General features: G+C 45.0%; 1 protein-coding gene across 12 annotated transcripts in view; it reads right to left on the reverse strand.

Moving 5' to 3' along the window:
* The window catches only part of CADPS (calcium dependent secretion activator), a 203115-nt gene that overhangs the window by 84045 nt on the left and 102813 nt on the right, over positions 1–16257 (reverse strand). For 7 of the 12 annotated variants that reach the window (XM_040569331.1, XM_040569340.1, XM_040569339.1 and 4 more), the window contains exons 10-11: positions 9484–9592; positions 8419–8631 (exon numbers count right to left, since the gene is read on the reverse strand). In XM_040569331.1, the coding sequence (XP_040425265.1) occupies positions 8419–8631; positions 9484–9592 (322 nt within the window). Of the gene's footprint in view, positions 1–4975; positions 4988–8418; positions 8632–9483; positions 9593–16257 lie in introns of all 12 variants that reach the window. The other 5 variants (XM_040569338.1, XM_040569336.1, XM_040569329.1 and 2 more) reach the window with 1 other exon arrangement.

Genomic DNA, 16257 nt, shown 5'->3' on the forward strand with positions numbered 1-16257 from the left:
AATTTGCCAGCTTCACTCAGAGATTTTATTACTTTTCAATTAAGAGCCCTGATACACTGTCAATCCTCTTGCTCTGCAAGCAAGGCTCTGCGATTTGAGTAAATCAGCTGGAAACGTGAAGAGTCCCCTAGCCCTTTAGCTGGTGAACTTCTCTGAGCAGATGTGTGAGAAAGCATGTTGGAAATTATTTTTTTTTTTACTCCAAACTAATCAACTTTCCCCATCTCGTGTTCTCTGAAGAAGGCGGACACGGAGCACACCTCTGGGTGGTGTGAGCAGGCCGAAGCTCTGTGGTGCTGGCCGAGCAGAGGCTCTGGCTCGTGCTCGCTAAGATCTCTCTGCCCAGGGCAGGAGCACGGACAATTTCTGGCAATTGCTGAGAACTACAGGGCACTTGAATGGCCTTCACGACTGCCCATGCTCAGGGGAAATTTTGCTTGTGGGCATCACTGTGTTGGGTGCCTGCTGGCAAACCCATTTCCCCAAACCTCCCCATCTCAGAACAACCACCGAAGAGGGAGGAAGCGGGCATGGCACCGCATGAGCCTGCAAGACCAAAATGCTTTTCAAGGAAATATGAGCATGAGTTCTGCTCAGTCGGTGATTTGAAGTGTGGTTTTCTGACATGAAAAGGAAGACAAACAGCTGCAGTTCCTCCCGCACCAGCCCAGTGCTGCAGATCCCACACCTCCAAATCAGCTGGGATAAAGCAGGTGTGGCTGGAACTGGAGCTGTCCCTGCGGGATGATGACACACACACATGTATTTCTCTTAAATGTCACACCTGCACAGGTTTAGAGGCTTAAAATTTTTAAAAATAACTAGGAGCAGGTTAAAAAGGACAGTCCTATGCTAAACTTAGCTTCCCTTAATTATCAGAAGATAAACACATAATTTGTAATTTATTTTTGCATTTTGATTTTTCTAAGGGACTCACTTTTTAGAATGAAATTTAGGTATCAAATAGGTACCAAATTAGGTACCAAAAATAGGTATCAATTTAGGTACCAAAAACATTTAATTTCCTAGAAAATACGAAAAGACAAGGATAGTTCTAAATATATTGTTCCTCCACTCCAGACAGCTGACCTGTGATTTAAAATACTCCTGACATCCGCATATAAAGTTTTATATATAATCTTCCTCTTTCAAAATGGTTTGCCCAGTCTGATGAGATTTTAAATAAAGTACAAAGTGCGAGTGGCTAAGATTCGTACCCAAACTGTACAGCTAATTTGTAAGTACTTTAAATTAATTGTTTCAGTCAAATACAGCTGCTTTTTTGACCCTGTTCTGTTATTCCAGTCAAAAAGAAAGGAGAGACCAAAGAAAGAAAGTTATATGATGCTCCAGTAACTTACAATCCCTTTCCAAGGTGCCGTGCCAAGCTAGCTGGTGCTTCTTTGTTCAGGCCCCAGACAAAATGCTGCTGCAGGCCTCCAGAAGTTATCTTACATATTTAGACAAGCTGCACACAAGCGCAGCTGAAAGGTGTTCGATGGTGGTCTCAGAAGGGAGGCTGCGAGGAGAGGTAAATTGGCAGCACAGACTCCACAAACCTTTCTTCTTGAAAACTACAGACTCCGGCCTTTTGTGCTACACTCGGGGGCTCACATTATTGTCTGCTCTTAACTACTGCCTTTTTCATTTTGTTCATCTTTATCCAGTTTGCATTTTCCACTGACTCCATTAACTAGCCCTCCGTCAAACACGCACCCTGTGCAAGTGTTTGAAATCAGACCCTTCAAGGTTTGCCAGTGTCGGGAACACAAAGACTTCAACAACAACAACAACAACAATGAAAAACAAAGGACTGTCCCACCATTTTGTCCTATGTCCTCTCTTCCTCTTTATCTGGCTGTTGTTTAAAAAGGAAGAGACAAAACGGTCAAATATCTCATTCTTGCTTTTTTTGTTTGTTTGTTTGCTAGTTTGTTTTTTAAATGTATTTCACTGCTCTCTGCATTTCTTTGGCTAGAGTAATGATTTTGGCAGATTTTGCTCTGCGAGTGATGAAGTTAATATTGGGGGACAAGCTCCATAAAAGAATTCTTGTTATAAAAGGCTGTAGGTAGCCATTTTATTGTAAGAATTTTTTACTCCAGATTTCTTTCTTTTCATTAATGAATGACTTTTAGTACCAAAGGCAACTTAAAAATCCAGTAAATTTTACGACATGTTTGTTTATTAAAACAAAAAACAAAACCAAAAAAAAAAACCAAAAAACAAAACCAAACAAGTGTAAATTAAAAGGTGACTTTGTATCTTACTCATCTGGAAAATGTGTGCTTGTCATATCTGCTTGACATTACAAGAATGAAGATGTGGTTTGGACAGTAACAAACAATGACACTAGTCAACCTCATCAGGAGACACGAAATAAAGGAATGACAATGATTGATGGCAGCTATTCATTTACAGATACGTCTAGAAAAGTCTTCACTGGCACGGTCGGGCAAGTGGGAGAAGTCCTCCCGTCCCGGGGGCGAGGGGCGGCGGTGTGCCCACCCTCGACTGGGCGCTCTAAGGGGCGGCGAGGTCCCCTCGTGCTCTGGCTGACTGCGCAGGGCTAGCTACACGCTCGGGCTGCAACTTGTGAAAGACGTACAGAGGGGAAGAGCCTGGAACCTCATTTTGTTTGGCCGCATGGAGCGAGAGGCTTTACAAGCAGATAGCGGTGTTCTGGGGGAAAGATAACGTGCCAGGCTTAAAAATGCCAAGAGCGCTGCTTACGGGCGAGCTGCTGGCAACGACGGCTTGTGACTTACCCGTCCCCTTCTCGGGTGCACCATGGCACTGCCACCGCCGAAAGGGGACCGTGCGTGTCCCAGGCTGCGCCCCCTGTGCACAGCGCAGCGAGCGGCATCGCGGCAAGAGGCATCGCGGCGAGCAGCATCGCGGTGAGCTGCATCCCACTGCTGCCGCCCTGCCAGCAGTCCCGGCGCTCAGCCGGCTCAGCTCGCCCCTCAGCTGGGTGCCTACGGCCTCCTCTTTCATTTTGTTCCGTCCTAGAAGGTAGCTTGAAATTTAATCGGCTGCTTGTTCCTTTGTTTTATTGCTTTTCCCTTGCTGCAAACAAATTCCTTCCTGCTCGAGTTGCAATTTTAAGAAATGGTTAAGAATTTTCCTGTACATCACCAGACACACTGTGCACTGAATTGAAACCTACATTACCTGACGTTTGGTAGTTAAATGAAGAAGAATTTGTACTACGCACTTATGTAATTCCTCGTGTAGTAAGGTAAAAGCACATTTTTAGAACAGCTATTTATAATAGAGAGCATTGTTTTGCAGCTTTTTTATAGCTATTTAAAGATATTTTGAATTGGATGACTGTGGAACCCTGCGAATTTATATTTCATAAGTTAGAGCCCCATGCTTCTTAAAGCACGTTGAAGTGATTTACAGGCTATATTTCAAATTCATGCAAGTTGTGTGAGAACTGAATTAACATTTTAATTCTGCATTCCTGCAATGAAGCATCTGCAAGTTGACAATACAGAAGACACAGCAGCGTTCTCATGATATCTCTATCTATCTAACAAAAATAAAGCAACTAAAGCACAAAACCAATAAAAAAATCTAACAGGATAGCAATGCATTGTAGTGCAAATACACGTAATGTTGCCAGACCCAAGTTCATTCATTCGTTCACTCTTTCTTTCTTTCTTTCAAAGTGGCAAAAATCTGTATTTCCATCAAATTAAACTTTTTGCGGTAAAGTCTGGTAAGAATCCTCTTTGGAAATCCAAACATTTAGAAAAGAAAAAAGAAAGAAAAAAGGAAGTGTCTGCTGAGAAGGAATTCTGCCTGCTACCCAGGGGTATAGTTACACACACGTACATACTCACACACAGAAAAAAAAAGAAGAAAAAGAAACAAAAGGCGAAAGGAGAAAAAAGGAGTCTCCATTGATGGCCAGGAGGGATGACACCACCTGTTCCTTCTCATAATTGCATTCAGATACTCTGGATACATATTTGCCAGCTCTCATGACCCACTGATGCTATTCCCTCCTAAGGAAAGCAGGCACTCACCAGGTATTAGAGAAGCAAGCTTTTGGCACCAATAGAGGATTTGTGTATTTAAGTATGTGTTTATGCCTGAACAAAGACTAAAGGGAAGCTCTTTTACAGCATGAGTTTGTGCTTTTATCTTTTTGAAAGCAGATGTCCCAGTAGGAAAAGGTAACGATACAGGACAAAATAATAATTCCTCTGCTTTATCCTTTAGCAAGCATTGCTTTGATTGGTGGCTGAGACCCCCACTAAAAGATGTTTTTACAATTATTTGGGGGAACAGCAGCAGCCCCTCTGTGCCTGATGTATTTCGCTGCCAAAATCATCCCCTGCTGTGTTGACTTCAGAGGAAACTACCAAACCTGGATGACTCAGGCTTGCTCTCACAAGGCATGCGTGCAGGTGGAGGGGCATTTTTTGGCTTCTGTGGAGTCCTGCACCTCGTCTAGACCTCGTCGGGTCTCCTGCCCTACCTTGCTAGGCTTTGAGGAGTCCGTGGTTAGCCCCGCACGCTGGTGCACTGCACCAAGCTTGGCATCGGAACGGAAGGAAAGGATATTGTGAGAGTGCAAAATGATCTGTTTTCAGGCAGTAAGCAGTCAACTAGATGTAAATTCCATGAAACAAAAGAAGGTATTATTTACAGTTTTATTGTGATGTTAATTAATATTTACATCTTGGAATGAAAAATAGAAATGTTAATGATTGGCTTTACTAAGAGGATCACTTGATGCCAATGTGAAAGCCAGGGAGAGAAGGCAATTATGCAAACATCACATGCATCCTAATTTCAGTATGGAAACTTACATTTCAAACCTAAATTCAGGAAAATAACATGGAAAGTTTGTACTACAAAATCTAAACATGAGAAATTTAAGAGAAGAAAAAGCACATTGCATATGTCAGATAATCTAGTCTGATTATCTGAGCTGTGCTAGCTACAGGGAAGCACTTACCCTTGAGTCCAGCTAGAAGTTAGCAGGGTAAGAAGGAACAAACCAGAATAACATAAAGACTAGCAACAAGGCTCAGGAAAGCAGACAGGAGCCCTAACCTAGCAGCTAAATATTTGGGTTCAAGCAAAGAATGAAAAAGAAACTTAAAGAAAACCAAACCAACCAAAAATAAAAAAACACAGCTGAAAAATTTCTTATGAAGCTCAATAAACCTAGCTACTTATTATGGGGGAACAAATCATTACAAATTCGCAAAACAACCAACTCTTTGTATATGGTGTGATTAACAGTCATTAAATATAAACAGACATTGAAAATAAAATATAACCACAAGTGATACGTAAGACAATTACTGACCAATCTTTCATGTTAAAAAGAAAACGGTTTCAAAAAAAATGAATGCTGAGCATGTTTGGGAATTTTGTTCAATGCATCACTAACACAGAACGAACAAAGGTTGGTGCTTTCAGACAAGTGACCACTTTTATGAAGCTTAAATATTGCCAAAAGGTGTAGTATGTATTGGCAGCATTATTGACCATAATACTGTGCATGATTTCAACAGTAAACAAGAACAGTTTTGTTTTTTTTTCTTTTATAATGCAAATATTGGAGAAAAGCACAACTTTGAGGTAATGAATTTTTTCTTTCAAATTGTAGCAAAATAAAAAAGCAAAACTTTTCACTCTAACAGGGATTGTTCACCCACATAAAAAGGACTGTACTCATACAAAAATTAATGAATAGCAGGATCTATTTTTTCCGTACTTCAAATGCAAATAAAATATATTCCACCCTTGTTCGGAGCTGTCTGCTTACTTCCAAGACAAGTGTTGCTAATGAAAGCCCGATGAGAATTTCAGTAGTGCTCTGAGTTTGTATTTATTAATTCAAATGAGGCGGGAACCAAATGAATTCACTATTGCTCCCAAGTTTCTCAAACAGCAAAATATGTTCTTCTCAAGTTTGTTTAACAGGCAGCTCCGTTACAGGAGTGGAAGGCTCGATTTTCTCTGCATGTGCATGCATGCGCATGTGCCATCTCGGACTGCTACAACATGAATGCTAGAACGACGGTTACTCATCAAACTGCTTAACATTTACTTCTTTGCAAACCCTTCATTTACCATAGCCTCTAATAAGCACAAAAATATGACACGTATAAAGATAAATAAAATGTCTTGCAAAAGTCCTTACCTTTCTGCAGGTCAAAAAATAAAAATAATTAAAAAACAACAACAACAACAACAAAAAACAGTAACAAACCAAGACCCTTTAAAAATGCAATACTTGATACGATTGAATTTAAAGACTGAAGGAGCTGAGAAGTGTATTTGTGTATTTAAGACTCGTGATAAGCCATCATGTGTGGCATGCATGATTCACTTCTGCTGCTTCTTATTAAACTGCTGTGCCCAATGACTTTTTTCAATGAGCATCGCTGCATACATACATTAAAATATGAAAAACGAGCAGGCCTTGCTGCTGAGATGACGGGATACTGCGGCATGCATCCCTCCTCCTCCTGCACGATGAAGACTCGGTGCACCAAGAGGTTCCACAGGGATCCAGATCCAAAGCAGGAGGAGGAAGGAATACTGAGGAACAAACACTATTTGCGCAGCCTGGGGGATGCTGAAGAAGCAAGTCATGACCAGGGTGAGGAGCCGAGCGGTTTCCACGCTTTGGCACAACACATCTGGAAGGATTTCCCAGCAAAAAGGGGAGCCTGAAGCTGCCCAGCTTGTGAGGAAGACACATTGCTGATGGAAAGAGGGTGGTGGCATGAAGAGGCTGAATGATCTGGATTTGGAGCTGGCATCGAGTGAGGGAAACAGGTCAGATCCTGACACCCAGATGCCCTGCAGGTCCTGGGGTGAAATTTTGGGTTTGGCTCTCCTCACTCACACAGCACTTGGCTGTGCAGGGTGACAACACCTCATGGCCCTGAGCACCTCCTTTCCTTCCCCAAAATCCTGGCAGGCTTTTTGCTGCAGGTGCTGCCAGGCAATTACGATGTGTCTGAGAAAAAGATCTCCCCTCCTTCTCCAGGAGACCCCATGTACGGGTCTGGCAAAATTAAGACTCCATAAACTCCAGCAGAAAGTGCCTGGTATTTCCTACAACTTTTTGACTCAACATTTTGGGTAGAGGTAAACACAACCCACTTGTAGGAAGCCAATGCCTACCTCCCATCTTGGCTTTCTAAGATGTGTTCTTCCCTCCAGACCCCAATCCTTTACACCTTTTGCCCCCCCAAATCAGTTACTTGAATGGGATGAACAGGATGAGGGGCACTGAAATGGAAATACTGCCTATGTGTCTACCAAGCTGCATCATGCTACATCCTCATTCACAGCAGCAGCAACGCGAGGCAGACAGGAGTCCAAAATAAGCAGAAATGTGGAGGACACACACACAAAAACGGCAAACAGCGGTTTTCTGCTCTAAAATTGATTGTACAGATGTATGTCTTGCACTGTTATTTTTTATAAATATTGCCATGAAGAAGTTAAACCCATAAAAAAGGTGTGCAGATGATATTTGTAAGTCGGGGTAGATTTTCTGAGTTCCTTATAACAAGGGATTAAAAATCATAACAGCCTCCTAGAGACTATTTTAACTGTTAAAATCTGATAAAATTATAATTTACTAATATTTACACTTTTCCTTATTTTAGTTCTATTTTATCATACTAATTCCTCACTTTTGCTGAAATGAACGAGAACTGCTGTATGTTACACCACAAAGGGATTTGAGATGTGCTACCGAGGTTCCATCAAAAAAATGAGCGAAGAGAATTTGTCTGGTTCAGAATCAAACTACATTTTCAAGACAAAAGAAATTGCTCTAAATTTGAAATTAACAGAACTGGGTATAACTGCACAGGACATGCTGCAAAACTACAACTTAAAAGATGATTGCTTTAAATTCACATCTAACTGGCCTGCAAAGCAACCTGTTAAAAATACCATATGTTTTCCTACAGTTGAATATTCAACAGTAGACCTCTTTTTTTGTGTGCATTTCATACTTGCAAGATTTGCACCTGTAGTTCTGAGCACGTGATACATTTGATAGACAACTAATGGCACTAATGAATTGCTCTGATCTCGGTCTGCAGTTTATTGTGTGGGGGTAAAACAGGTGTCTGCAGAAAGCAAGTCAGGTCTTGGGCTCTCAGATCCCAGTCTCTTATATATCAAGTATTGCACTTTCAAATAATCATTGACAATTTCCCCAAGGAATTTTGTTTCTTGGGCTTGGTTGTGTTAAACACACACATTAACTGGTTCTGGATCCATTGATGTAAAAAGCAGCTTAATGATAATGAAAAAGAACTGTTTGGGAATCAAAAACATGTGCGTGAATATTGATTCATATCAGTGCAGAAAATCTTTTCATCAAAGACTTCTGCCCTCTAGGAGAACTTATTTACTTACAAAATTGAGAGATTGGGGCGTCTAGCTGGGGAACATTTCCTCCTTTAGCATTTAGCTTTTGCACTTGGGTAGGCGGCACAGGTTTGTGAGACTGGCCGGTGGCTCGGTACATGGCTTGGACCCACAGGATGCGGTCCTGCTCATCGTCACTTGCAAAAATCACCGTGTCTCCTTCCTTCACGGCGTTGAAGAATGCTCTGCCACCTTCCAAACCTGCCAGGAGAGGAAGGCAGGCTTAGAAAGTGGCACCGGATTTCCACAGACTTTGAGGCTGGCAATGGGCATTCCCCGGCCACCCACAGCCCCAACGCTCTGGGTGCCCCCCAGCGAACCCAGGGCTCGCCCTGCACAAAAGCTGCTTGGCTGGATGCTCGTTTCCATCTCTGCCCCAATTCAGCGCCCTTCTTCCCATCTCCCCACCATCAGAATAAAGCTGGAATCAAGTTCTTGATGACAAACCTACTATGTCTTTCATCGTCTCCTCTGGGGGACACCGTTATCCAGGGCATGGGGAGGATCAACACGCTCAGTGTGTTGCCCCTCTGAAATAAAAGAAAGGTGGTGCTCCTCCACTTGAAGGAGTGTCCCAGCACCATGTACACAAGCAGGCACCTCCTGGTACCTGGGGCCTTCCTGCCCCTTCCCCTCACATACATCTACCAGAGAGAAAATGGGAGAGGCAAAAATGCTGGGTCGGTCCCATAAATATTTTCTACAATAAGGACAGGCACAGCTGCTAACCTTTTATTTAGAGAATATAATCTGGAGGCAGAGGTTAGGATTATCACTCAATCTGTGCATTCAGTTCCCAGCCAAATTGCACTGGGATGTACGCATCTAATTCACTCAGGCTCCCCAAAAAAGACGAGTCTTTCCCTCCTCTTGTGCAACTCCTTCCATCTATTTATAGTAAAGTCATGCATAGCTAATGATCAGTCTAAACACAAACATATTTACAATAAATGCTGATCACAGTTCAGCTGCAAGCAGGGAGGGAGGATCCCAGCTGGGGAGCTGCGTTCAGCGCCGCGAGCACGAGCGGCAGCAAGCAGCCGGCTGCCCTACCTGGCTGCGGGTCGGTGTAGTCCACAGTGTATCCGTCGAGCTGCAGCAGCTCTTGAGGTTCGGCTTTTTTCTCCCGGTAGCTGCACATAGCAAACGTATATTGACTAACCTGAAGGAAATCACAAAGCTAAGATGGCACCGGGTGACCACGACAAGGCATTTCCGAGCTGCTTACGAATGTGGTTTACAGGGACTGGGGTGTGTGGGGTCATTTTGATAGTCATTGCTTATGAGACACACTAAACTTTTACCACGCTTTCTCAAAGCACTCTCTTAACATCCCCTACCGAGGCAGGCACCTAATTCCCCGCATCGGTACATACAGGGGTTTAATTTCCTCCCGACGAGGGAGCGCCACGCTTTAAAAAACTCTATCACTCATCCCCAGACAAGTGCAAGAGTGACACCCTGTCACAAACAATGCGAGCTAAATTGCTAGGTGCCAGTCATATTAAAGCAATCTTAAGATCCCACTGATCTCGGCAGTTGTTGTCATCAGTGCTGTAAATGGCAGCTCTCACTCCTCTGAGGTACCATCTGCATGACATGATGCATTCAATGTCAAGCTCTTGACGGAAGCTGACTCGGCTGCGGGGGCTCTGCCAGGCCCTCCCATCGCCGTCGGGAGGCCATCAGCCCGCATCAAGGCCCCGCTCACGCTCCCCGCGCCGCGATCTGGATGGGCGGCGAGGAGCCCGGCCGGAGAGGAGAGGGGAGGAGAAGGGAGGATTCTCCGTGCTCCAGGCTAGGAACTCACGGGGGAATTTACTGTCAAATGATTTCAAGTGACTTTGGGAAGGTTGTGTCACATCTCGGACGCCTTACGTAATTTTATTAGGGTGGACATCTTCTTGACCTCTGGAGGAAACTTTGACTTCCGAGGGATCTTTAAAACTCTTGTGGGTGGCAGAGGATCGTACTCGTCATTTTTTGGGAGTTGGGAAAGATCCTGAAAGATGGGCTTCACGCGAGCAGCTGCTCCCTCTGCATCAAGCAAGCAGCTGGGGGATTTTGCCTCCAAACTCCAGAGAAACCGTTCTGTTATAAATACACACCCAGCATATATTTTGGTGGCATCTATCACTAATAAAATGTCATTTATTTAAATCGGGGGAGCCGTCTATTGGCTCAGCATCCCCAGCTGGCGCTCGGTATCTTGCTGCCCTCTATGGGCCTCCGCTAGCTGCCAGCCTGCGCTCAGCAGCCCCTGCCTGTGCTGAGCCTTCCTCCAGGAACAGCTCCAGAAACCACCTAAGAATAAACCCTATCATTAACACGTTTGTGGGAGTAGGACTAAAAGTGATGCTTTCAGCATCTTGCATCTTCCTTCGAGCTACCAGCTCGGATGAAAGATTGACACGTAACAGACCAATAGCAGGAGCACACCGGTGCACATTGCATGCTGAATGCGTACCCTCGTACCGGCAACACAAAAATTAAAAAGATTAACGCAAAGAAATCTAAAAATAACCCAGTGCCCCTCAGCACAACATTCAGGCGACTCCTGCTCATTCAGTCAGACTTGCAGTGTGTTGCTGCCATCTCCTGGACAAACTCCTGAATGAGCTTTATTTACGATAAGATCCTGCTGCTTTCGTCCAAATGGCAGGGGTTTGGTTTCTCTGCCTTAGACAGCCTGAACTTAGGGACTGCAAGATAAATTCAATTCCTGAAATGATTCGCTGCTAATCTACGCTGACATTGATGGAAAACATTGATACAAGTAATGCTTTTTTAATCCTGTAAACTTTTAGCAACAGGTAAAATCCTTTCAGTAGGTCAGAGTTTCTTCTGCTCTGGCTCTGAAGATGAGGTCTGAATTTCCAGCTCCTCCTCATGTACAAATAACTCATCTCATCTTTGGACCCAGTAAATATTATTCATCTCTATCGATAAGGCAACCACACCAACACAACCATAACAGACGGAAACACATAGAGGCTTTTCAAAGCTTACACCTCTCATGTTAAAAGTTACAGAAGAGATGTGGATGAAAGACTTTGGCGGAGCCATGCTGGGATAGGTGCAAAGCAAGCTGCTCTCTCCTGTTAGCATTCACATGGTTCCCTTGGAAGAAGCTGGTCTACATCATTACTACAAGAAATCTCCAACAGACACCTACAGGCCAGTCTACAACGTGTGGGGCCAGCTCTCCTCTGGGATCACGTCCAACTGCTGCTCCACTAATGCAGCTCGAGCCCAAAGCCCAAGACCCAGGTTGACCAAGAGGTCGCTCACGAGCCTGGCAGTAGGCAAGCTCGGATCAGGCTGGAAGGAGGAGACAGCTATTTGCTGCTGATGTCCTCCGGAAAAGGAGCCAACAGTGCTGTGCAGAGTGCCCGCACCGAAACAACTCGAGCTAGCAGCTTCAAGGGCTGACATGCCACATCTTGCAGCCTAGAGCTTTACTGCTTGGGGTCAGAAATAAACTGATGCCCTGGCTACCAGTGAGATGTGGCTCCTTCCATTTATGAGTGATGTTAAAGAAAAATCCTACAAAATGAGATCCTAGGAAGCGTGGTATGTCCCAATCTCGCATTGCTGCTGAGCAGTGCTGCAGGGTCAAGTGGAGATGGCAGCTTGCCTCTCATCAGTCCTCTAACGGCGTGTTACAGAGCCTGCCTTCTGCAGCAGCTTAGAAGTGGCCAGACAAGTGAAACAGTTAATAGCAGAAATTAATCTTACAGCCTGCTGAGTTCACACTGAACCGTAGCTGAGTATGAGGGCGACCAGATGGGATGGGCGAGATGAATGGTTTGAGTAATTGAAAAAAACTCGGGTAGAGAGGAAACCGAAGGAAGACAGAGGAGAAATCTCTGCCCAGGAAGGGACAAACTCTCAGAGCAACTGGGACTTCATCCAGGGACTAGATGAGGGCCAGGAAAGGAGCATCTAGGGAAGCTGAACTGAGTGAAACTAAAAGAAGGGAAATAATCCAAGGCTGCCCTGGCTGGTTCCTTACAAAAAAGGGAAAACGCTTTGAAAAATAATTTGAGACAGAAGAACAGGAGAAACAAAGTAGGAGAAAAAAAAGAGAAAAAGACAAAGAAATTGAGAAAAGGGGAAACAGACAGCTGTAGACAAATGCCAAAGTTCACTATTCCCAGACTGCTAAATTAGATGTGACTTTCTTGGCACTTGACCATATTCTGTCACCAGCTATATAACCCGACTGATTAATACATACAGAAGATCTGTATTAACCAGTACTGACTTCATCCCTGTTTTTCCACCAAGTACTCCTGCCCTAGCCAGCACCACGTGCCCGAGAATCCTGCTCAAACCTGTTAATTGTCATCCCTCGCACTCCGAGCACCACACAGCTCAGTCATTCGCTTCCCCCTTTCCCCGTGTTGACATAACACCGCCCCGCTTGGGTTAAATTCTTAAATGGACCTTTCCTAGATTAACGGCATGCATTTTGTCCCAAGGGAGAGAAACTGTGCTAAGATACTGCCAGTTGTAATACAGCTTTCCACTTTGATGGGAGACTCTTGTCCTCTGGTTGCAGCTGTATGTTGCCTCCCGAGCCCTTTACTGACACAAATGAGCAGAGGAGATGATCTGGCTTAAAGAAACAAATGTGAAAACAACGGTTTTCACATCTCAGCACATCCGTTCATCCCTAAACAATTGCACATAGCAGTTGTCCTAGCCTCCAAGCGGGAGGTGTGCGTGTTTTCTCCTCGGGCAGGTCTGCGGGATGGGAAGCCGTGCCCGCTACAGCAGCTCGCCCCGTGCAGACAGGACAGCAGGCTCTGCTTCAGTCAGGTGGAGCCAGCTGTGCGGCTGTTCAACCAGCAGTTCCCAAACGTTTTGTATCATCAACACCCAAGGGTTTCTCAGGAATCACCACCTATGCCCAGTTTTCAGCGAGGGCCTAACTGAAAACATGATTTAATACGATGACAGGGACCAGCTATGGGTCATTCACCTTGACCTGAGGACTACCATCTAGGACTGCTGGTGTAGTATACTGCAATTCTGCCAAATTATTTTCCAGTTCTGCTGGTTATCTGGAGTTACTGAATACTTACTTCATTTCATTTTATCCCGAGTCGGCTGAGTTTTGCTAAAAGCAGGAGCTGTCACCATTAGTCTAAACTATAATGAGCGCAGGGAGTCTGTCACTAGAACAATAGATCCAGGCGAAGACACTGCAACTGGTTTTAATCTGCAGAGAGCTGATCTGCTTCCAACAGCATTCTGCAAACACCATCAGACACACTCAGCTGAAAACTGCTTCAAGCTACTCAGCAGACATGTCATCCAGGTACCACGGAGTGTTACTTCCCATATGCTGCCAGAGCACAGAAATGGGGTTATGACAAGAGTAAAACAGATTCAGTCTGAAATCTCGATGTAATTAATTCATTTGCCCTTAAGAATCATTAGAGATTTCCTATTGCAAAGCTGGCAAGCCCACCAAAAGCAGCAATAGTGTTGTTGCCAGTAGAGGACATCAGACCTTGCAAAGAATTAATACAGGCTCTGTCAGCTCCCAGAAATCCCAGCTTTCGTGTGAGCAAGGGTCCAATTGACAAACTGGCTGAAAATTGTATTTTGTGCTCAGGCAGCCGATATAGCAACTTAGGAAACAATTATAACATCTGTGCTGGATGTACAATTTCTTTCCTAACCAGTCACAGAGAACGCTGCCCTAAATTGTCCCACTGCTTTCGCTTACCACCGCCACTGGCATGACTACTGCCTTTACGAAGCATTTTCCTCACTTGCGATGCTGCGGACCATTTCCATCCAAGCTCAGGGCCATATTCTGCCATCGCTTTCACGCTGCATATCTCAGGATTTAAAATTAGGCAAGTAACGAGTCTCTGCCATGTAATTTACATCTAATCAGTATTCTGCTCTTCTGCTGCTCATCTCAAAGGGTGTCTACGAGAAGGGTGGGCAGCGTGCAGAGAGGACTGCGATTCATTCGAAAGAGGAAACTATCCCCTCCGTCGCATGGGTGCACACTGGAGGAGTGCATGCACTGGCTCTGCAAGCTGCTCCGCGCTGCCCACCCTTACCGAGGGGCGAACGAAGCCCCCCCAGCAAGGCATGTGCTGAAGAGGTAGGGCCCAGCTCCAGGAGTGGCACAAAGGAACTGCTCTCACCCACTACACCCAAACAAACCATCTCCTGTACTGCCTTCGCAGCTACACAGACACAGAAGGTGCGAGGGATTATTCCACCCAAATTACAAGTGAGTTATTGCTCCTTTCCCCTTCTCTCCAGGGCTTACAGAAGCCAAGCCGCAGTGGGAATGCTCCCTGTAGAGCTCCTTTTTCCATGTACGTGTGCAAAGCCCCCGTTCATCCCGGCGAGGCATCGCTGACAGAAAAGAGCCAAACTGCCATCAGCACCTTCCTCCACGGTGCCGCCTATGCAGCTTGGCACCTTTGAGCCTTGTTTAGATGGCTAGGAAGAGTCTGAGTATTTATTACCGTGAATTTCTTAACCTCTGGCACAAGACACCACTGCACAGCACTGAAGGAACCGAGGCTGGACCAGCTGCCTCCACCTGAAATGGGGAAAGAGGGGCAGGAGAGGACACAGGACCTGGAGGATGAGGTTACTCCGCGAGGGAGGGGAGAGGAGATGGAGTTACAGCAGAAGATGCTACAGGTAAGGGACAGAGACAAGGGATAGGAAAGAAAACATTCATTCATCCAGACTTAGATCCCTGTCCTCTTAGCTGTGTCACGCACTGACCACAATACCCCACAGGAACTTTATGGGCTCTAACTCTTGGCTCCGGTGCCAGCAGGAGCCTGGCGTTGATGCCTGAGCTCCTGACACGCAGGCTGCTCCTCGTCCATTCTTTCTGTGAGTAAGCCAGCTCACCTTCCTGCCAGGGTTATTCCCTGTCTGTGCTTCCGCAGAGTTCAGAGCATTCTGGACATCAACACCTTTGCTGCCAATCCCTGTTCGTATCAGCACCCATCCTTTGCATTGCATGAAAAGCAAATGACAAACATACGGACAGCAAAGTATTTTTATTCCATCTTTATTGCCTGCTGACATGTTCAATATGCTCAAACTACATCCGAGGGACTGCATAGAGAGTGTTTCTTGTTTATATTTGATGTACGGCAGAACACTTTACATTGCACCAAATGTTGAGCAAACGGTAACATAACAGAGAAGCTGCAGCGGCAGCTGGAATTTCTGAGGTGGGCTACAGAGACTCTCTGGGGGCAAAAGTCTGCTCATCTTATTCAAATGAACTGCTTTTCTGGCCAAACTCTGCTCGTATATGCCAACTGACGAATACAGACCTAGTAACAGGAGAAAACATGGAATAACTGAGCAGTTCAATTCCACTGCAAGCTGAGAAATATATGGCAGCTAAAAATGAGAGCTGTAACTGCAGCCCCACAGAAAGGCTGGACTAACGGCTCCTGAGAGAGACATGGGGATTAATGCCCAAACCTGCAAACCCTCGCACACAAGAATACTGATATATTTATTTATGGGAGAAGCTATTTGAGGAAAGAGGAATTGTCCTGTCACACACAGGCCCTCTCTGAAGAAGGAAGGGCCCTTGGAGAACCCCTGCTCAAAGGGGAAAAGGCCCTGAGAGCCTGGTTCAAAGGAGACGAGTTATCTGTCAGGGACAAGCCATACCAGCTGCTTTACAGGTGATCACACATCGTCACAGCATTTTTAACTTCAGCACAGACCTTAATAAAGAGAAGCAATCCCTCAGCTCCTGCACAAGAACAGGGTTATTGTACAAGACCCCAAAGGCTTCTCCTAAATTATGGC

The sequence above is a fragment of the Cygnus olor genome, chromosome 10, assembly GCF_009769625.2.
Source record: "Cygnus olor isolate bCygOlo1 chromosome 10, bCygOlo1.pri.v2, whole genome shotgun sequence".
Lineage (NCBI taxonomy): Eukaryota > Metazoa > Chordata > Aves > Anseriformes > Anatidae > Cygnus > Cygnus olor.